Source organism: Hippoglossus hippoglossus, chromosome 3 (genome assembly GCF_009819705.1).
Source record: "Hippoglossus hippoglossus isolate fHipHip1 chromosome 3, fHipHip1.pri, whole genome shotgun sequence".
NCBI lineage: Eukaryota > Metazoa > Chordata > Actinopteri > Pleuronectiformes > Pleuronectidae > Hippoglossus > Hippoglossus hippoglossus.
Genome location: NC_047153.1, coordinates 14,824,249 through 14,846,114, shown reverse-complemented (window position 1 = coordinate 14,846,114; position 21,866 = coordinate 14,824,249). Strand labels below are relative to the sequence as shown.

Below are 21,866 nucleotides of genomic sequence, written 5' to 3'. Positions count from 1 at the left end.
AACACGTGTAAAAAACATTTCAACTCTATCATGATACCTTTTGCTATTATATTACAAACAGAGAACACAAACATTTGATCAATTTTGTTTTATTAATGCATTTCAAGTAGTTCAAAGAGAAATTATATTTTTGCACAATACCTTTGCAAATTTAGTAAAATTTTCAAAGTAAGCGTGGTGGGGATACAGGACAAAAAAAGTAAATTAAAAACAAAAAGACACTGTATAAAAAACCGAAGACATTAAAATCAGACAGCAGTTATGAACCTTTCCTAGTTTTGAGTCGCAGTTTACACCACTTACACTTCAGTGCACGTTTTCTTAACATCACAGAAATGTGAAAGCAAAGAAGAATTTTCCCAGAGTATTTACCCTAAACACCCACATATTGTCCACACCATACCAACGCAACACAGAGAAAACGATGGTTCAGCAAAGACGCACGTACGCACACACATGAACACAAGCCAAAGATAGTAAAAGTAGAGTTCAGGCTCTGACCCAGTAGCACCAAAACAACAAACAGAATCAGCAAAAGAAGCAATAGAGGATTGCATTTTTGTCTGTATCGAAACTTTGCGGCAGCATGAAACACTATCATGTTCTGAAAACACAACAGAATGGATCATGTACCCATCTAGGAGAAAGAAATCGATGAAGGCATTTCTTTGTGAAGAGGCCAACTTGAGCGCCGTGTGACCGTCTGCATAGAATCTGATTGGATCAACATCCTCACACCCTGCACAGAACAATGTGGAGCTGTAGCTGTGCTTCATACAACTCCTTCACAAGGTCGAGATATAAGAATCCTTTCTCCACAAAGTTCTCCCTCGGAAAATAACTTTAAGAAACTATATATATATATATATATATTTCAATATTTGCCAGTAACGCAACTCTTATCAATCTGTCAGTGAAGGTGGCTTCAGTTGAATCTGGCGGACGACAACTCAAAACTCAAATTAAGCCAAAGCAGGGCTGGACATTAACAAGATACCATAGAAAGTAAATACTAACTACAATCTGAAACTGAGGAATATGATGTGAAATTCTATGTTTGTAAAGTTTGGTTTCTTTCACGTGTCGGCTGATATAGCAAACTGTGTGTATGTCAATCATTATGATTATCATACGTTGTCCTAGGCCGCATCATTTCGAGCACATTTCATCTTTCAGTTTCTGCAGCGCAGACAACAAATCAACAATCTTAAGGATACACTGCCTGCACTGCACTGCTACTGCCTAAGTCAAGCTCCCTGACACTAGTTCACCAATTTCAGTCACACTATTCTGTGTAGGCACATTTTTTCTATGTAATTAGACAAAGGAAGAGGGCGTAACGTGGATAATAAGTTTCCTGGAGAAAATTCTAATCAGTAGAAAAAACAAAAGACAGAACAGAACAAGAAATGGCCGACGCGTATTGATTGTTTCACTCTGGTAAATTTCCGTTACCTGCAGCAACAGCAACAACAATAAAATTAGAATCTCTAGTTTCCCTCGGTTAATTAAACTATTCCAGATATACAAAATAATCTGAACTGCAAGTAAAAGCAATAAAAGCAAAATCCACAATCACATTTAAACCCAAGAGGTTCTTCATCTGGCTAAAGAGGCCGAGAGGATTCAACCAGCCGACAGTGGTTTGAACAGATTTAGTCATTTTCTTAAAGACTGTGAGTTTGTAAAAGTTAAAAGTTTGATACAATCAGGTTGATAAAAGCTATATATTCTCTCACCATTTATTCCAGCCCCAGACTAAAGATCATTATGTAAACACAGCTGCAGAACCATGACAACAAGAAAAATACATATCTAGAAAATATATCTCCCCCGCCACAACCCTCCATCTGACAACAGATGACTCTATAATCTGCATCTTCTTCACCAACTACTAACTGCCCTCTACACCCCACAGCAGCTAATGTGACCCTTCTGCACAGGCATCAGCCAGGAGGGACTTTGCCCTGAAATATGCATGCAGCCGTCTTTCCCCCCCAACACACTTGTTTGCTGTTGTGTTAATAATCCTGAGAAAGTGAATTAAAACAGTAAATAATCTTCATCATACAGAAGATCAGGTTCATTCGAAAGAGAAAAAGATATCTACTGCAACATCTGTACAATCGCACACTGAAGGAACATGGTTGCTTTAGAAATGAAAAGCTGTTTTGCTATTTAAACAATCTAATTACATTGGCAATTCAATTTCTTCCAAGAAAATGTCTCTGTTGTTTCTGATTGGCAGCAAAAACTCATGCGACTTGCAGTCCTGCTATTGTGCTGATGATGGCAGCACTTTGGAGAGGAAGAACAGGAAAGGAAAAGGTTGCACAGACGGAGGAAGGCGAACTCTGACACAAAGCTGCTTCTCTCTCCTCAGTTCTTTGAATGAAAAAAAAAATTTAAAAATTAAAAGATTAAGACCACATAACAGAGAGCAGAGAATTTTTGCTCCTGTCCCTCCTTGGAAAAAAGATTTATTTCCAGTAAAAAAAAAAAAACTTCAGGCTTTTGTCCAGTGAAAGCGTCTCAGTTACAAGTTCTTTGAATGTTGTGGTAAAGGTAACTCTTTGGAGTGAAGTGCTCCCATTGTAGGCACTAGGAAGAACTAAGGCAAAGAGCTGACCAGTGTCTCAGCGTCTCATCGGTTCCATCTGTCCCATCTGATAGTTCTCTCTGTACTGTTGCTGGGGACGCTGGCCTCGGGCCTGTTGGTTTGCTTGCTGTTGTCTTCTTCGTTTCAGTGTACCTACAAAACAGCCACATCTCAGTAACAGTCAAACAGAGTCAATGAATGCTTCGATCTGTCTGTCACACATGTGTACAAATATAAATGTATGTGTACTGTACCTGGCAGTGGTTTTGGTGGGGGCAGTTTGGGGTTGCTGCTGGGGGTGTGGACGCTGCAGATCTTGATGAACCCGGCCATTAGCATAATAAGAGCGATGCCCATCAACAGCACTGCCCACCAGTGATCCTGGGTAACAATGGAGAAATTAAATATAGACGAGAAGCACAGCAGAACCAGCTTGTATTAGTATTTATGTAACTGTGCTGAAGAGAGTTACTGCACTCACCACTATCCATTCTGCGATATTCTCATAGAGCTCTGCATTGAAGATGGCTTTCTTTAGCCTTGCCAGGGGCCCGTCGGCATCCACCAGACGACACCTCATGAACACATCGCAGTAGCCCTTGAAGTCATTGCAGGGTGAGCCGGGCTGCAGTGTCACGATCTTCTTGCTGAAGAATTTGTCCCATTTCTCGGAGCCTGTGCTGCTGCAGGTGCTGGGGTTCACTGAGGGCAGAAGAAGAGGGAAATACCTTCAGATTACTGACTTGCTCCAGATTATACCTAAGAACTAACAAGTAAAACTGATAGTCGCTGATATCATATAATCACACAATTCTAGCTTCATGTTAGCACTGTGATGGTTTTTTTGGGCTCATGAAGAGTCCTGCTGCCTGTCACTCACTTTTCTCCATGCAGCACACGTGGCACAGCTCAGATGCCTCGTCCTTGCCCTCTTCGCTGGCACAGGTGCAAAACTCAAGAGAATACTTCTCACAAATGGAACCTGAGCAGACCTGGTGGGGAAAAGCAGGCATAGCAAGCAAACACGTTCACTTAACCTTTTACTTCAAATGCAAACACAAGCTCACCAACTGTGCTTAGCGGACACCAAATAACTCAAACCAGCATACCCCATTGAGGCAGACTTGTGTTTCGGAATGGCAAGTTGTGAAGTTTTGCTTTGGTTCTGAGGCAGGACACAGAGCTGTGGCTCCGTTGCATTTGCCCTCTCTGGCACATTCGGACTCCAGTCGGCACTTGTCATTTGTATTTTTGAAAGAACACTCTGCTGTGCAACATGGGCCTTGGCTTGGACTGTAGAAAGAAATTGACAAACTTGCAATCAAACATGTCAAAGTACTTTAAGAGGACTGCAACATAATACAGCACTGTACCAAAAAAAAAGAAGAAATGCTCATCATATCTAACCTGCAGATTTTGCCAGGTTGGAGTTTACACTTTTTGCCATCCTCTTCATTGGCGTTATAGCAGCAGGGGTCTTTACATTGATCGCTGTAGCCACAGTCACACTGTTCTCCATCTTCCACGAGTCCGTTACCACAGATAGGCTGGCCAGACTCTGCACACACAGACACAACAGCATGAACACAGGACCTCTCTCTCTCACACAGACAGGAATAAATACGTTTATGAGAGAGAGAATTTACCAACAAAACAGTCGTCTCTCTTCTTCGTCAGCACAGCGCTTATGTTGCGGATGCTGCAGATAGAGAACTTGTTGTTGTTGAGCTTGTCTCCCGATGTGGCTCTGGCGTACATGATGTAGTTACCGTTCTCCTTTTTGTCTTGTACCTTCGACTCTCCAGGGGTGCATTCGATCCCAGAGTCATGCTGAAAAACAGGAGGCATGTTAAGGAGAGTTGGGCAAAATGACTTGAGACAGAGCTGCATATGTTTGAAATCACAGTACTTACAGGAGAGCCAAAGTTGTGCCCGACCTCATGAGCAAAGGTAATGTGTGACACTTTGGGAGGGACATGAGAGGCATAGTTCTGCACAGTGATGATACCAGTGTTCAGAGACTTCCTCTTTCCGTCAGAGTACAGTTTGCTCTTCTCACAGATGCCACCAGAGCTTCCTGTGGCAGGAGAATGAAGAAGATAAGAGAAGAGAGGACATTTTTAACATTTTGTTAATATGGGTTTCTTGATTCATAGATCTGTAGTTCAAGGTATCAAGAGGTCATAATTTGAATCCTGAAGCCAGGTGCCCTATGAGGGTACACATAAACAGTAGCAAGTTATTCTTTCTTTCCAAACTGATCAATGTATCAGCCAAGTCTCTGTGATGCTAGTCTTATCATAACACTTAAATACACAAAGTCTAAAATCAAAAAAGACACACAACGTGTGGTGTTAGATACAACACCCCCAAGTGTCCCAGATGCTGTGAAACAATTTCAAACTATCAGTTTGTAATTATTATTCTTGTCACTTTACTGAATTGAGCAAAGAGGGAAAATGATCCAAACAAAATGATCAAAAAATGTCTGACACAAAAAACGTGGTTCCTGAACTGATTGGTCACAGCAAGTAAAACATGCTTAATGAGGATAAAGAACCAATAAAAAGAAAATCACAGCATATAAAAAAGACAGACCAACTGTTTTTATGTGGAAAAACAGATAACCGAATCCAGATGGACACTCTAATGACAAAACTTCTGTGATTTTAATATCTAAATATTTTACCATAATTTGTATTAATTACATCCACATGCTTTTCAACCATGTCCACAAAGATAATCTAAAATAACTAGACTCTAGTTTATCACTGATGATCCATAAACGAAACTATTGATCTACATTATGTGCACCTTCTAGTCTAAATCAATTGTGATGTAAAGTAAGCAATTAACTAAATTAAACCATATTGAAAAGTTAAAGTTAAAGTTACACCTTGATTTGTTTGATGTGGCAAACGCGTGGAATGGCCTGTTGTTCTCTTCCACAGTCAATATACTGTTTAATTTGTCATGGTAATCCACTAAAATCTGGAATTTCCATGACAGCCCTACACACAGGTGAACCACTTGCCACTATAAACATAACATATGTGTGCATATTAATATTATTATTATTGCTTAAAAATCTAAAAGCTGTGATATGAAGTTTGAGGAACTGTCTGTACATCATGGGGCATTGTGTGGCAGCTCTGGCAGTTGCGTTTCCCATTATCCATAAATGCAGTGGTTAGCAGGCTACTTGTGGCCTCAGCAAAGACATGAGAGCAGAGCACTTAAAGCAATAAACAATGTGTCCATTATATGTATTTGCACATGTGTATGACTGCACATTTTCCCCAGTATCCCGGATGGCCATTTGTTCTACGGTCGCTTTTGTTCAGACGTTCACCTCACACAGCTCGCAGCAACCAATCTCTTACCCTCCATCGATTCTTTCAGCTTACAGCTTTGCTAATTTGTCTGTATTGATTGTCTGAGATTGCTGCTGTGTTCTTCATGTCGAGATGGTGGTGGCCGAACGTATTCAGAGGAACGGGCAGGAGAAGCCTCCATAACTATAATTCATTGATGCTGAGATTGTGAGCAGAGTCAATCTCTGTGGGGGAGGACGCAACATGAATCCCACAAAACAGAGCAAGACAGAAAAGGGTACTCCTGGCAAACATGACCACATACAAATATTATATCAACTATGTAGTCATATCTAAATACGAAATCAACTTTTTTTTTTTTTTAATACATTCAAAGTTTGAATATTTTTTACAGTAAATCCTGCTCTAGATTCTAGCAGCTTATTCAAATTGTTCTGCAAACAAATCCTACAGCTTCCAATGAACACACAGAAAAAGAAGAAATGAAGACATGAACAAACTTTAAAATGTTTTGCGTTATGTGTGAGTATGCAGAGTAGTATGGGTGAAGCATAAGAGGAAACAGTTAAGACCAATGAATGCCTGTGGTGGGTCCATGTATTAGAAAGCACTGGTTTATGTCTCTGAGCAAAACAGGAAGTCACCACAGGGCGGGGCATGAGTGTGTGATTGTTTTTTGTACAAACCTGAGGGAGCCCCAACCCAAGCCAAGCCGAGCACACCATCATCAAAGTCCCTATCACTGAAGACGTAGGCCAGGCAGTAGTCATCATGGTTCTGTTCGGAGTTAAGCTCCAAAAACTTCTCCACTCCGATATTGGCAAAGCGAAAAGGATTGCTTGGGTCCTTTTCAGCAACGGTGTCATTTATCTGAAAGACACAAGTTAAAAAACAGAGAAAAGGTAAGAAAGGTGGCACAGGTTTCCATGGAGGCAGTCGTATATTCAGCTTGAACAAATGAAAAGGTCCTTGGCATAAACAAATATTTGCAATGAGGAGATAACGTCTACAGCACAACGTTCTGTGACAAGCACACAGCTCAACACACTTCTTCACTCAAAATATCAGCAGCTCACCCTGATCCTTTTAACCATGAAGCTGATGTTTCGGATGCCCTTGAAGTCTGTGGCCTGGTAAATAGAGTCGATAGCCTTCACGTGGCTGGAGATCTGAGGAGAAAGTGACGAGCTGAAGATCAGTAGGAGAGCAACTACAGACAACATTTTCAGTGTTGAGACACATCAGCTAATCAGGTTTTGAATAATTCTTTGACAGACAAAACATAACCTGAGCAGATGAATAATTATGCAGCAAAGCAGATATGGGAGTATACAGTACTATAGGTTCTGGCATCTAGACTGAATTCATGTTGGCATACTGCAGGTATGGCTGCATACCTGGGCAATGACAGCCTCTCTTGTTAAGTAGTATTTGAAGAACGTGTGGTCAGTCTGGATGAAGAGCTGGCAGGTATTTTTCTCTTTCCCTGTTGCCCTCTTCTTCCTCAGAATGAGAGGACCATGGAACTGCTCGTCCTCCAACACGCTGTTCATCCCCTGTAGAAAAAAATAACCAATAAAGGATGAAGATGGTGGGAAAGTGGAAGTATTAGTGGAAGAAGGTGGAAAACGACAAGTAGTCAAAAAGTAAGGAGAGTGAGATTCTAAACCTAGTGAAATTAGTTTTGCATCGGATGGGGTACCCGATGGGTAACCTGCAAATAAGTTGTGTAATGGGTAAAAAATATATATATATTAATAAATTCATAGGAAAGGCCACAGGTAAAAGTGAACTAAACGCGGGAGGGGAACAGCAGGATAGAATTAAAGTAGGTTTTTTTGGGGGGGGAGAAATTAGAAATCAAAATGATTGTGCAGTATTTTTAACATCTAAAGCAGCTTATATGAATCCTAGTCAGCTGCAAGGATTAATTTTTATTGTGAAAGCCTATGACACCAGATTTGACTACCTCACTTCAAGTAAATCAAAATGGATCACATGAAGACAAAAATAGCCAGCGATGAATAAGTTCTCAGTGGCTTTGCTGTTTTTAAAAAGTGGAAACGTTCTCGAAACACGTCGACAGCTGCATGAGCACAGGTGCTGCTACAATTCACAGACACTTTTCCACGACCATCAAAACGGGACGACAAGGAGGCCACAACCCATTTGATGTGACTGACTGGGTATGTAGCATGTGTGTTTAATCACCAGTGATGGGTTGGGTTGCGTAGTTATTTGTTTTCTCTTATTATAGCTGCCTGTTATTCTGCAAGGCACTGTAGTGTGCTTTAATAGTGTCTGGTGAATTATGCCACTGTGTAGAAGACAGGCCTTTCTGCTCTAAAAGATACTGCACAGATAAAATGCTTCAGTACTGGATTACACAATAACCCAAGTTCATGTTACTGCTTTTAGCACAAAACACCTGGGGGAAATTCACACAGCCATATTTACCAAGGCTGGGCATGGCTTCAACATTTATAATTAGCAGGTATTCAATTTAAAGTATGTGCACGTTTGCTAAAAATATACACGTGCACTTACTGTTTGCATAAGGCAGTTTGAATATGAGTTATGAGATGCTTGTAATCGCATGAGCCTCGTCCATCTGTGTGTTTAATTATGAGCTGGGAGGAGGGGGAGGGGCTCTGTCGGCACATACTTGGGCTTGCTCCTCTACTGCCGACGCCTGGTACCTCCTCATGCTCTCAAACACTGAGTGGTCAGCGCAGCCGCCCTCCGAACCATACTTATGAGGATAATCTGGCAGATAGGGAGGAGATAAGGGTGAGATAGTGAAGAGCTTACTCTGCATCATGAATCACATCTGGTCAAAGTGGGCAGCAGCACAAAAACATGCTAAGATACAGACAGAAAATACAAAAGGAGACACGGCTAAAAGAACTAAAAATCAAGTTCAGGAAACCCACATTTAAAGATTTCTGCTCCAAAAATATCTATAAGGGTTGGCCCGTAGTTCTTTCATTCTTGATTTAAGTCTTCAATTACCTCTGCAGCATTTTGTACAGAAAAGAAAAGATAAACTCAGACATTCCCAGAACCTTTCTGTGTGATGCAGATACATTGGTAGAATGGGAGCAGATCCAGAATTGCCTTATATACTGGATAAGTACATGGGTAGTCTAAGAGAACATCCCTCCACCCAGGCTGATGCCCTATCTTGCAATGTTAAACAAAGTGAAAAAAGAATATCCTGGGTCTACCCCTTCAATTGAATCTGCTGCAAACAGATGGATAAGCAGACAAACTGCATTGAAAATATAACCTCCTTGGCGGAAGTGAAGATGAACCCATGACAGAGCCTACAGTTGGCTCTTTCCTCTTATTCACCTTCAAACTTTCATTCCTACACTCCAAACAGCTTCTTGTCCCTTCAATTGACTTAGCTGTTCAAAAGAATCTCCATTTGTTTGTTTAGGCAAGTGTGTGTGTGTGTGTTAGAACACAAGTAACCAGTGGGGCAAACTGCAGTGAATGTCAGGAAGCCTTAATCCATGGTTGAGTTAATAACCGACTCACTATATGTCTGATAAATTAAGTTCCTGTAGCTTCATGAGACTCAATTTACTGCACTTTGTTTTTATTCCTCCCCATGTTTGCTTCATTATGTCCAACCACAATCACACCTTGTCTGTATAACATCTACTGATCACAGTCAAAAGAGTCATCTGTTCTCCAGGAGAAGTTTCCTGTCTGAGAATGTCTCTGTTGGCACTAATCTGACCTTTAGCAGAGTGGCTATGAGTCATGCCCACGCTCAGTTGTGTTCCAACCCAACCTTCAGTATGAATACTATCGACCTCGTTTATGACACAGAGCCAAATCCTGCTGCTACCAGTCAGTCTAACGAAACTTTCTCCCATCTAGTCAGTGTAGTCTGTGAACTGATTAACCATCAGCCCCTTACCTTACAACACATCACAGTTGTATTCTATGTAATAGAAATGGAAAGTTTTCTCCAATAGTTATAACATTAAAAACATATAATTTCTGCCTCCATAACTTTCAATATACTATCTCACTTATTTAATAACATTGTTGTCTTAATCTTTCATTCAGAATTTGTCAATCCTTTTTTGAAACTACTTCTGGTTATCCAACAGGGTGTGACTGTGTCATTGTAAATGATCAAACCTACTCCATTCTTGCATACAATTTATAAGGACTTCAACTTCCTGTAGTGCTTCATTATACTTACTGATGTCATCCTCGTGATAGATTACAGAGTGGAAGGGAACATTCTTGTCCTGTAGGTACCTCTCTGAGGGTTCGACATAGTACATTCCTTGGTGGGTTTTAATGAAGCCTTCAAAGCGCCCATCAACCACGGAGCCGTGGGTCAATGTGCCCTTTTCACCTGAAACACAGGAGAGGAGGGATGAGCAGAGGAAAAATAGATATAATGTTTGTTAAGAACATTTTCAACTTATGATCAAAGTATTATTGTTCTGTACTGATTATACAAATAAAACACATCTGATCCAAATATTCAAGCAGATTAAGCTTTGATATGAACTGTTCAATAAACTCATTCAGGCACATTAAGTCTTTCTAATCAATCACGGTGAAAAACTAAACTAAACATTTTGGGAATTGTGACTATGAGGACTCATGTTACATGTCTCGTGAAATCACAATATTTGTTAAACAATTGAAGGTTATGAACACAAATCACATTTTATTTGCTTATGATTCAAAACATTTGTATGGATTTCTACAAATATACTTTCCATCTCTGAAACTTCTATGCAGACATTAAGGACACATGTTTGTGTTCACCATCCTCTATGAGAATAATACAAATCTCTGTTTCTTTTTTTAACTCAGTTGCAGACGAGCAACAGAGAGACGTCCAGGAAGTGAAAGGGAGGAGAGCGGAAGGAAGGAAGAACAGGGTGCAAGGGGTCCGGTGTGTGTTGGGTTGTGTGATGTGACGTAATAAACACTTGATGAAAACAACCTTTATATTTCACACACACACACACACACACACACACACACACACACACACACACACACACACACACACACACACACACACACACACACACACACACACACACACACACACACACACACACACACACACACACACACACACACACACAAAAAAGATTGTAGATGAAAAAATCAGTTGAAGAGATTATGTAGTAGATGACGTGGGAATGATAAAATGAGAAGTGTTGTCAAAGACTTTAAATTTAAAATACCACAAGATTAAGGAGGTGTACGACTTACCAAAGATTTCTCCGCTGTATATGTGCGAAGTATCCACAGGTGACTCCTCTCCTGACACCTCAATGATGAGATCTGGAGAGAATAGAGAAGTGTCCCTCTTCATCCGCAAGTTAAAATATCTGAAAAGAAGAATAGGAGAAAATGTAAAGCAGAGTTGTGCTTGAACACACTGACATGTGTACAAAGCGATATATATATATATATATATATATATATATACATACACATACATACACAGTCCCGCTGAGAGTTTGATACTCAATCAACAATGTTAAAGTCATGCTTTCACCACAAGGTTCAATAATATGAATTACACACAGAGTGGAAAGCTACGCCAGCACACAAAGGATTTAGAAGAAAAAGGAAGCAGCATTTACAAATTTTTACTGAGCCTCACCAGGCTGCTGTGCTCAGTGAGTCAGAAGAATTATGTCATGAGGAAAAACACATGAACATTTGTGCACGGCCATAATACATTTTTTTTGTAATCCTCTCGTTCACATAACCATCACGTCAAAGAAAAAAGGCTCGCATCACATGAGGTGCACATGAGCCACCAGCTTCCCAGAGACCTCAGGCAATGCAGTGAGCAGTTTGGACGAGGGATGTCTTCATCAATCACATGGGGATAACCTCAAGCTGTGAAGCTCCCTCCAGATGACTCAAATGATGATCACATTACTCTCTCTCTCACTGAGACCTCCATTGTATCCCTTTTGTTTCGTAAAGATAACACAAGGTAAAATCTGGTATCTGACATTCTTCATGTTTTTATATTTTATGGAAATTTCTGTTTAACATTCTAATAGTCTTTTAGTGGCCTAACATAATCGAAGATTTGTAGTGTCAAGCAGGAATAAAAATGATTAAGGAGCATCCGTCTCATCCAAAAACACTAGGTCATTAATTTTTCCCCTTAAAACAATGGCTTATAGTTAATGGCCATGTTTCAAAATCTAAAGATTTTAATCATGAAGCCCAAAATGAGAAAATCTGATGGCACCCTCAGGGTTATTTTGTCAGACATTGGAGAACACCTCACTGTTTTCAAAGGGCTGAGCTATAGAGTCTGAGTAAAACTGGAGCGGGAAAGACCAAACTAGATGATCCACCCTCCTATTATCTATACCGCTTATCCTTTAGGGGTCGTGACAGGGTTTGCAAGAGCCGGGGCACACCCTGGACAGGGAGCTGTACCACAGGGCAAGACAAACAACCATCACACTCATATTCAAACCTACAGACAATTTAGAGTGTCCTCTAAGTGAGTTAACCTCACCCAGTTTGTATGTTTTTGTACTGTAGGAGAATGGAGGAGTAACTGTAGAAAACCCACACAGACACAGGTGGGAACAAGCAAACAGAAAAGCTTAGTACAGAGTAAAATAAAGATAAACATGGGGTATAAGAGACTTAGAGATGGATATGGGGAGGAGTAGCACATGTATTTGGGAAAATGAAATAGGAAATAATGCTGTGCGGGTCAGACACAGACCAGGATTTCCTCCTCCAGGATGATTCATTGACCTGCACCAGGATTAAATTTCTCATTCCTGCTCTCATTTCACACACACACATACCCATTTATGTTATTGTTGAAGTATTTTCAACAAATTAGTTCACTGGTACCAAAAACATGGATGATTATTCATGAAAAAAAATTCTAATGTTTGTATTAGTTCAGGGACTAAAATCTAAATTTAACCCTTTTGTTACTGCATTGCTTTTTATTCATTTTGGTACAAGAAAAGTAGCATATGATCGGTTAATCACCAGTACTCTATTTCCATTCATCTAAAGCTGGATCTGTGCATCAAAATATAAAGTCAGAGGACCTTTTCAAATGAAGCTAAGACAATGAAAACAGAAATAGAAAAAGAAAGACATTTAAGAGTTTGAACAAAAAAAGTCAGGACTGCTAGATGTGAAACAAAGACTCGCATAAATCTTTCTGCCTCTTATTCAGCCTGAAACACCCCCGTCATTTCCTCCTGCACGGCCTCTACAACAATCAATATGACTCCATCTATGCCCCCCTCCCCCCCAAAAGATCAGTGACTCCCGGTGCAACACTCGTTTCTGCCGAATATTAATCTATAAATAAATTAGTTTCTAAGAAATTTAATCAGTTTTTCTTAGGCAGAGATGGATCCCTGAGTACAAAACACACATTAACACAAGTTGCTTCCAAACTGCAAAACTTCATCATTTTTTACCACTTGTTTCCTCATCTTAACCATTTCCAGATGTCTTAGGACAGAAAGCCAAGAAATCACTGAACAGTCAAACATCCTATAGTTTTTACCAAGTGGAAAAGAAAAAGACATAAAGAAAGAAAATCACTGTATCAAGTTAAAGGCAAAAAAGACCTTGCTGACAACAGACAAGAGAAGAAGCATCTGACGAGCAAGTCAGAGCGACTTGTCTAAGAGAAGCAGCTGACTGATAAATTATTCAGACACTTCTCAAACGCTGAACATACTGACTCAAGCATCTGACAGTCATATTCTTTGCTCAGTAAGCAGGCCAGCTAAAAGAAACAGCGTGCCCTTAAGCCATGTCCATAGAGATGATATGCCTACAGAGGGAACAGTATCTAGCTGAAAAACAATATGCAGTCTTGTCACATGATTAGATTTCCCGAAAGAGCATCCAACTTATTGTAAGGCAACGACATTTAAGAAAGCCATACTTTGTCCTCCTCACTTGCCCCGAGGCACGACAGCCCCACATACTCCAGACAGGAAGGGAGCCATCACACAGTCACAAGCCGCTCGCTCTACAAGGGTTCACGTTTGATGTTGGGGAGGTTTTTTCCACATACAACAAAGATTGAGAACAAGCACATCTAACGGCTCATTCTTGGAAAGCTGGACACAAACTGTGAGTCACTTCCACCAGCATTGTATTATCCAACGCTTTGCCACAATCTTTTGGCATCTCTGTCTGTAAAGAAGCTGTCCGCAGAGTCTGCCCTGCCTTGTTCCGTCACCTGATCCAGCCACAAGTATGTGAGTGGGCCAACACAAGTACGCTTTTCTCTTGTTACAACAAACCTCTACAGTGCCACAAAGCCGCGCTCTCACAGAGGGAAGAGTGTCTGGTCTGTGTTTGTACACACTGTATGCAAAGAATAAGATAAAAGCTTTATGACCACTAGCTTGGTTCGGTTTCTCATAAAGATGATTTTTTAAATAATATGTAAAACACTGATATTTATGTACAATATGATGTCAATAACAAAATAGACAACAGCCTTGACGTAACTTAGTTGAAACGTCAACAGCTCTTTGTGGAGCTGCAGTGGCTTCAGGGTTCGGCAGACTGGGTCCTGCAGCTGGTCTTCACCTGCTGTTGCTCAGTTACTACAGGTCACTTTGACAACCATCACCACAGGCCAAACAAACATCCCAGTCCAAACAGATATGAATGGACATCACACGAGTAATAATAAGAGCTCATAATGCTACAAAACAGTCAATGAAAATTGACATTCGTTTTCTATTTTCACAGTGGTGTTACACTACAGCCTGATTATTATCGAGTTATTATGTCATGTAACAACCAATTGTTTATGGAAACTTACTCCAATGATAATTCATTATATTTTTTACTCTGCAGGATCATCATTGACAGTTTGTTTACTGTAGATTTGCTGCAGGCCGAAACTGCAAAACAACTCCAATTCAACGTCTTCTACAAAATATTGTTCATGTCTTCTTTAGCTGTGTAACTCTGTGATTACCTCACCAATACAGGCCGCTCCAGCAATGACAGGAAGGAGCACAAATGTACAGGAAAAGGATCTGTTTGATAGATAACCCAAAACAGATAGGCTTGGTGAAGAGGAAAACACGGGGAACTGGCTGGAAAAACAGTGTTGCTGAGGTAAATTATTGTCTCGTTCTTCAATGTGGTGCTATGTGAAAAGAGAAAATGTGAAAAAAACAGATAGGGACAAATGGAAATACATTTTCCATTAGTAAGATTGGCCCCAGAACTGCACCAAGATTACAAGAGAGAATTTTAAAATATGCTTTACTCTGTGTGTGTGTGTGTGTGTGTGTGTGTAGTTGTGTATATGAATACTAAAGAGATGATGTTTATGTTCAAAGCAGCAGAAAACAAACTTTTATTGTCGGTGAGTAAAGACAAGCCAGCACGTCCACATTTTCTATTTCTATGCAGCAGTCCTAACCTGGGGTCTGCTTTGGGACAGGCACTCGTGACTCAGTGACTCCTTGGAGTTGTATCTGGTCACTGTTCTCAGTAAAGGCTTTTTGAACTATATCTTTAATTCCTGATGCGAGTAGAGAAAATGTAACTACCAGTCTCACAATAACATGACAGGACATTGCTCAGAAGTAAACTAGAAATAACAGATGTATGCCTCTGAAGTCCACAGTTTTTATCAACGACAGATTCAACGTCGCCACCCAGTTCAGTATCATAACAAATATGAAATATGTTCACAATCTCCCCTTCTGTTCCTGCATTGACGTTGAATAACGGTCAGCAAAATGTTTTCCCAGAACCTTGCGATGTCACAGTAAACTTGACCTTTGAGCACCAAATTCTAACCAGTTCTCCCTTGAGACAACCCTTTGTGTCAAATGTAGTGATGTTCCCCTCAAGATGTTAACAACAATGGGACGTACGTTACCTCCCAATCCAAAAAATAATGGCCTTGGCTATGGTCAGCACAGAGGCATGAAAACATACTGGTATATACTGTAAATGATGCTTTGAGATTATTTGCTAACATGCTAACTAAGTTTCTGCTTTCAATGTGAATACTTTTAATCATTTATTTTCTTGTTTCAGCACTGTATGCAACTTATTTGCAAAATGTAGTTTTCACACACATTCTGCTGCACCCGGCTGTCACTCATTAAACTGCTGATACAGAAACAGTGTTGTATGGGGCCTCAAATCATCTGTGTCCCAAACAGTGTTGGCCTCACTGTACTCTAACAACCAGGGCCTCGACAAGAGCTCATCTCTTGTTACATGTCATTGAAAGCAGAGGCAGACGAAATACACGGGGAAGAACATGACGAAAAAAAAGGGAAGGACTTGATAACAGCTTGCAATAACATGGTTTGTCCATGTTGGCGATGCGTGCGTGCGTGCGTGCGTGCGTGCGTGCGTGCGTGCGTGCGTGTGTACTCAAACTGACCTTCCGTGTGCGTGGAAGTCCAGGTGCACGGCCCTTTCTGCAGGAGCCAGTGCTCTCTTCGCTCTCTGGTGACTGCTGTGCAGGGCCTCTGTGTCATACGATAGACCTTCATAATGACGAATATATTTGTTCAATGGCTTCCCAGACTGACCTGAAAGAGAAATTCAATGGCTCGTCAATGTTTGTCAACAAAAGTCTGCTGTAAGGCAGTAAAGGAAAGTCACATGATGTATTGATATATTAATTCTGGGTTTACTTGATAGCCTGTTGTCCAACTTATATAGAATTTAACTGATGCAACAGATATTACAACTTTCTACATCTCCCATTAAGGAATTCAGAAAAAAGGGCAGCATGGTGTGGTAAAAACATTGGATGAGTCTCATCGTGCCTTTAAATTTCATTTGTTCTATTGCTAACAAAACTACCCTATGTGTTTCTTCTTTTTACCACTAGGTTTCATCACATCACATAGTAGTGACCTCATTTTTCAAGGACACCATTATGGATTCGACAGGCAAAAAGCCTCACCTGTACAACTTGGGCAATAAAACAATAGGTATATTTATCATGAAGTAATTTTCTTTAATCACAATAAACTTCAATAAATATATATACATATATGGACATTGAACAAACACAGTGACAGGTGGAACACATAAAATCATTTTGAACATGAATGTTGGTTTTGGTCTTGACTTGAAACAAACAATGATGTTACCGTATGCTTTTCTTACAGGCACAAGTCAAAAGCTCTTCATTAAAAAGTCTTATTGGAACCAGGTTGGGAAAAGAAAGCGATCAGTTGTAGTACAAGCTGTCACTGCCTAGTTATGCTTAAAAGGCTTATTCAGCTTATTGACGTGAACCCACAGAGATAATCCTGTTGGCTTTTAAACCCACTGTTTTCTTTGTTCTTTTCACAAAGACAAAGAAAGCGGTCAGTTTAAAGCACAAGTGAGGAGCATGTGATGCGCATCAGGTGACCGAGGTTCTGTTTCAGTGGTACTGTATGTCATTGTGCGAGCTCACTGACTGGGTTTGTTGCAGACTGTTCAAATGCTAATCTACATTCCAAGGCACAACAGAATGCTACAGACTAAATATCTGCCTGAGCGTTTGGGTTCCAACGGGAAAAACTCTGCTATGAGCTACAAAATGTGCCTTTAGAAGCAGGTTTATTAAGAGCTGAGACTTGACACTGAGCTCTGAGCTGTAATGAATAAATCTTACTACTACAAGACTCCCACAGGTAAAACATGATAATGAAGGTTCTCCACCGTCACTGGGGTTTTACACTGTACAGTTCTCTTCATTACTGTAGAGTTTAGTCTGTATGTGGTGGGAGCAACAACTCCCAAACAGGGAGAGGCTGCACCAGGCTAGTAGCAACTTGTCCATGAATGCAAAGAGACCATCTTCCAGGAATCAGCTTAATTTGCACTTTAAAAAAGATAATGACAGTAAACTAGACTGAACCAACAAATAGAAAAGGAATCAACACAATAGGTTCAGGGGTGAGAAGAGTGAAGTATAACTAATGAGGGAATCTGTTGATTTTGTACCAAAACAAACACTGCCAGCTCAGACCGCCCATAGCGACCTCGTCCATACGACATGACAACTGTATTAATATACAACGAAGAGGCAGCACAATGATGAATTGTCAATATGGCCACTTGCGTAATCACTAGGCAATAAATCTGACAATTCTGGGATGTTAAAACAAATTTCCTCACAATAAATTATAAACAAACAAGAATCATAAAGGAATGTAGCAACCACAGAGTTAACTTACTTGCACATTCCCTCCTGGTTACTATCAGCGCTACTGGACTGATTGATATTTCCAGTAAGTAAACATTACATCCTGTTTTACGATAACCTTTATTGCAGTAAAACTGAATATGCTGGGTTGTGCCAAAAATTAATTTGAATATGGTGACAGTTGCGCCACAGCCAGATGGGTCGCATACAGTAGTTGTTCATCAAATACAAATATGTAATGCAAAGTTGTTTTACACACTGTAGTAAAGGTCTGTCACTGATTAAGCAGGGGAAATGCTTACTGTCAGTTATTATTGATGAGAAGATGCAAAAGCTAAATGCAGCAAAAAGTGGAAAATGCTGAGGTAATTCCATTTGTAGAGAAATAACAGAGAGAGACTGAAATGTCAAGGAATCAAAAGGCACATCCAGACAAATGATAGGATCGTCTATAGGGGAATGAATAACCAGTTTACCCTGTTATCCATGTAAACATCATGTCACATGCAGAATATGATCAAAACTAGGATATTAATGTATATGCAAACTTTTTCATAAAGAGAGGCAGCTACTCTAAAGCTGTTTGACATAAAATAAAACAAGTGTTTAAAAGATTATTTAAAGACTTAAAACCTGTGATCACATTTTTTAACTACAGAGGCAGTGGGCGATTGTCAGCAACTTAACCAGATCATCAAAGTAAAAACTTGAGTGAACCAGGGCGTCCTGATGGTGGAGGGGTTAAAGTTCCCACCAAGAACAATGCAATGTGCCCAGTTTATTTCTGATGACCTTTGCTGCATGACATTCTCTATCTCTCTCTTGGCAAAAATAAAATAAATAGATAACAGACTCTGTATTTTCTGCTCCAAGAATGTGATGTGGCCCCAGGCTACTTTTCGAACTGTTACTCTCAACCACATGGACCAACTGGTGTTACAACATTCCCACCAGAATTGAACACAGCATTCACTCTGAACAACCACCACCGCAGTCCCTGAACCTACACATCTGATCTCATCTACCATTAACAGAGCTGTGCCTGTCAAAGGCTTGCGACTGGATCAAATTGATTTTGCATATTGCTTTAAGAAATGTATAGCTTCATATAGAATCTATGTGAGTTCCACGTGTATTAATTGAATAGGATTTATTTACATTTCATTATTTTATTTATGATTGCAACATATTGAGTCAAAACTCACCAAAAAGGATTCATTAAATATGTTTTGTTAAATATAAAGTGGTATGTGTTGTGGAACTTTTTTTAATTTGTTGCCAGATTAGTCACTAATACTTTTAAACTTTGCTGAATCCTGACCTGACAGTAATGCTACAATCCTTACTTTGCTCCTACATAGATTAGTACTTGAATTTTCCTGGAAGACAGCAAGACTGGGAAAAACCTGCCAGTCCATTTCACTGTAAATCGGCAATGTCATCAGAATTTCAATGCAGTCCATTTCAGCCCCGAGTGCCCCAGTGATATGTGAAGTGCAGTCCTTGTCAGAGAGGGAAAGCGCTGACAGGACCAGAGGAGGTGGTAACAGCACGGTTCACATCTGATCTGAGCCTTGCATTACCATACATGCTGGGTGACAGCAGGTTATCTAACATGACACCTCTAAAACCCCACATCTCAGGGCAAGCTTAATGTATTCCTTTAATATTGTGCATGATACAGTACTGGGGGAAAAAAACTGTAAGAGGGTTGGTTGTAATCTGCAAGCAATAGACTGCTCAAGAGGCAATTTGAGGATCAAAAATTCTCAGCATCACACCATCGCTGGACGCAGGCCAGGTACCAGCAACGTTGTCCGAATGATAAAACCTGCTTTATACGACACACTGATTTCCTCAGACATTTCTGATCCTCACAATTAGAAACGTTCAAACTCCACATTCAGCTTTTTCAACAAACCTCTCACATCAATCATGAATCTTTAGGACCGTCTGTAGTGTATTGGAATGAGGGAAGCTGGCTTTGTAGTAATGGAGGGTCGGATCAGGACATCTTTTGTCCCAACTTTGACTAATCTTGAGGGAATATAAACAGTTTGCCTCACTTTGTTTTGCGTGCACGCAGCCTCGGTGCAGCAGACACACCAATCCAATGAATGAACTGATTGATGTCAGGTAGAAGTATAGAGAAAAAGGAGGGCTTGCTCAGTGTTCACTTGCTTATGTGCCAGGTAGAATTCAAGGATCAGGCTTGTACAGAGACGGTTTTAAACAACAGATTAACAAAGTATAAACACATATATCAGAAAAAAGGGTAGGCACCATGAAACATATATGAATCAAGCCACAGAGCCATTAGGCTTTTATAAGCCTTAGACTAAAAATAGTCTTGTTTATAACAAGTGCAAAATTTAAAAAGCATTAAAGGTGCAACAATAAAATACAACGTTTTCTAAAAGAAGATAAAGTCAAAAGGCATCACTTTAAAAAGCGATCAAGCTCAAGATCAGAGAAGCGTGACGGTAACTAAAAAACTAAAAACTAAAAAGTTGGTGGTTTTCCTGTCCTGGTTTTACATACTGTTTCTGCTCCCTTTCACTTTTTAGTGACTTTAACTTTTGCGCTCTGAATCTGACAATTTTTTTTAAATATCTGTACAGTCAAATGCTGACCTCAAGGGTTTTAAAAGAATGATATACACTTTGAATCACAATCGTACGACCATGTGATTTACATGTATTTGGCAGCTACTCTTTCCATGAAGCTCTTCCTGTTGTCTAAGCACAAAAGCCCCTGTGAACAGTTTGACTCATCTGGGTGGAGAGACTCCGTCTTCAGGTTTGATTCTCTGACTTGTATTTTCCTGTTACACAACACTCGAGTTTACTTTTCAGACTGAAACTTTGTTGTGAAAGTCATATCGCAACTCCTGCATCGAACACAATCAAAACCTATTTGTTACCCATCCCTAGACATGGTTATTCATTGACTTGACACGTTTTAATTTGACAATTGTAACAACACCATTCTAACAGAGAAACTCTTGAGTGTCAGGAGCTGAACGAATTCAATCGATGTATCTTGCAGATGTTTGCTTGCTGCTGTCAGGAGTGAGGTGTCAGCAGTCGAGCATTTCCTGTGTCTCTATAGAAACCTACTTTATATACACTCCCCCAGCACAGCTACACACTTTAACTACGGTGTTTGTTAGTTTGTTATCTGCATACAAACTACTGCGCTGTTTGTGATCACACATTAGCGCCGTGACGTTAGTTCACCTCTGACTAACTGACAAAAACCACAGGTTGTTCCTCCATTAGAGAACTTCCCCTGTGTCAAACACATCAAGTTAAGCTGGCACCCGGTCGAAGCCGCCTCCCTGACCTGTCCCGGGTTAACACCGTGTCAATAAACAGCGGGTTAGCAGCCACAAACACCGCACTTGTAGCGTTAGCCAGCTAGCTAGCGAGTTAGATAGCCAGAGTACAAGTGCCTGATCCGATTAGCGCGAGCTCCGCTGACGATCGCTCTCGACACTTTCCTTTCCCCGCGAATCGTCCGAGAACTCACCTGTGATATCCGCCAGGAGGCAGAACACGAGAGTGACTTTGACAAGTATCATATCGAAATCCCCGGTGGGTCCCAGTGAAGGCAGCTTAGCGACCCAGCAGCGGCGCTGACTGCTTCTTCTTTCGGGTTTATGTCAGTTAAAGGCACAGCCGCCCTTCCTAGTTAGCGGGATCCATCACAAACACCGGCGGCT

General features: G+C 40.4%; 1 protein-coding gene across 2 annotated transcripts; it reads right to left on the bottom strand.

Annotated features, from left to right (window-relative positions):
- Positions 1-69: 69 nt before the first annotated feature.
- Positions 70-21,866, bottom strand: adam10a (ADAM metallopeptidase domain 10a). 2 transcript variants are annotated; one of them, XM_034577202.1, is made up of 17 exons: positions 21,674-21,866; positions 16,376-16,526; positions 11,197-11,315; positions 10,157-10,315; positions 8,600-8,700; positions 7,332-7,490; positions 7,011-7,103; positions 6,621-6,804; positions 4,513-4,676; positions 4,246-4,429; positions 4,007-4,157; positions 3,709-3,892; positions 3,480-3,591; positions 3,081-3,301; positions 2,854-2,980; positions 2,630-2,752; positions 70-2,385 (listed from the first exon to the last, which is right to left on the bottom strand). In XM_034577202.1, exons 1-16 carry the CDS (start codon positions 21,723-21,725, stop codon positions 2,637-2,639), a joined length of 2,277 nt encoding a protein of 758 aa, XP_034433093.1. In that variant the 5' UTR covers positions 21,726-21,866; the 3' UTR covers positions 70-2,385; positions 2,630-2,636. The 2 variants fall into 2 exon arrangements, with proteins under 2 accessions (XP_034433093.1, XP_034433085.1); XM_034577194.1 differs by having other exon boundaries at positions 70-2,752.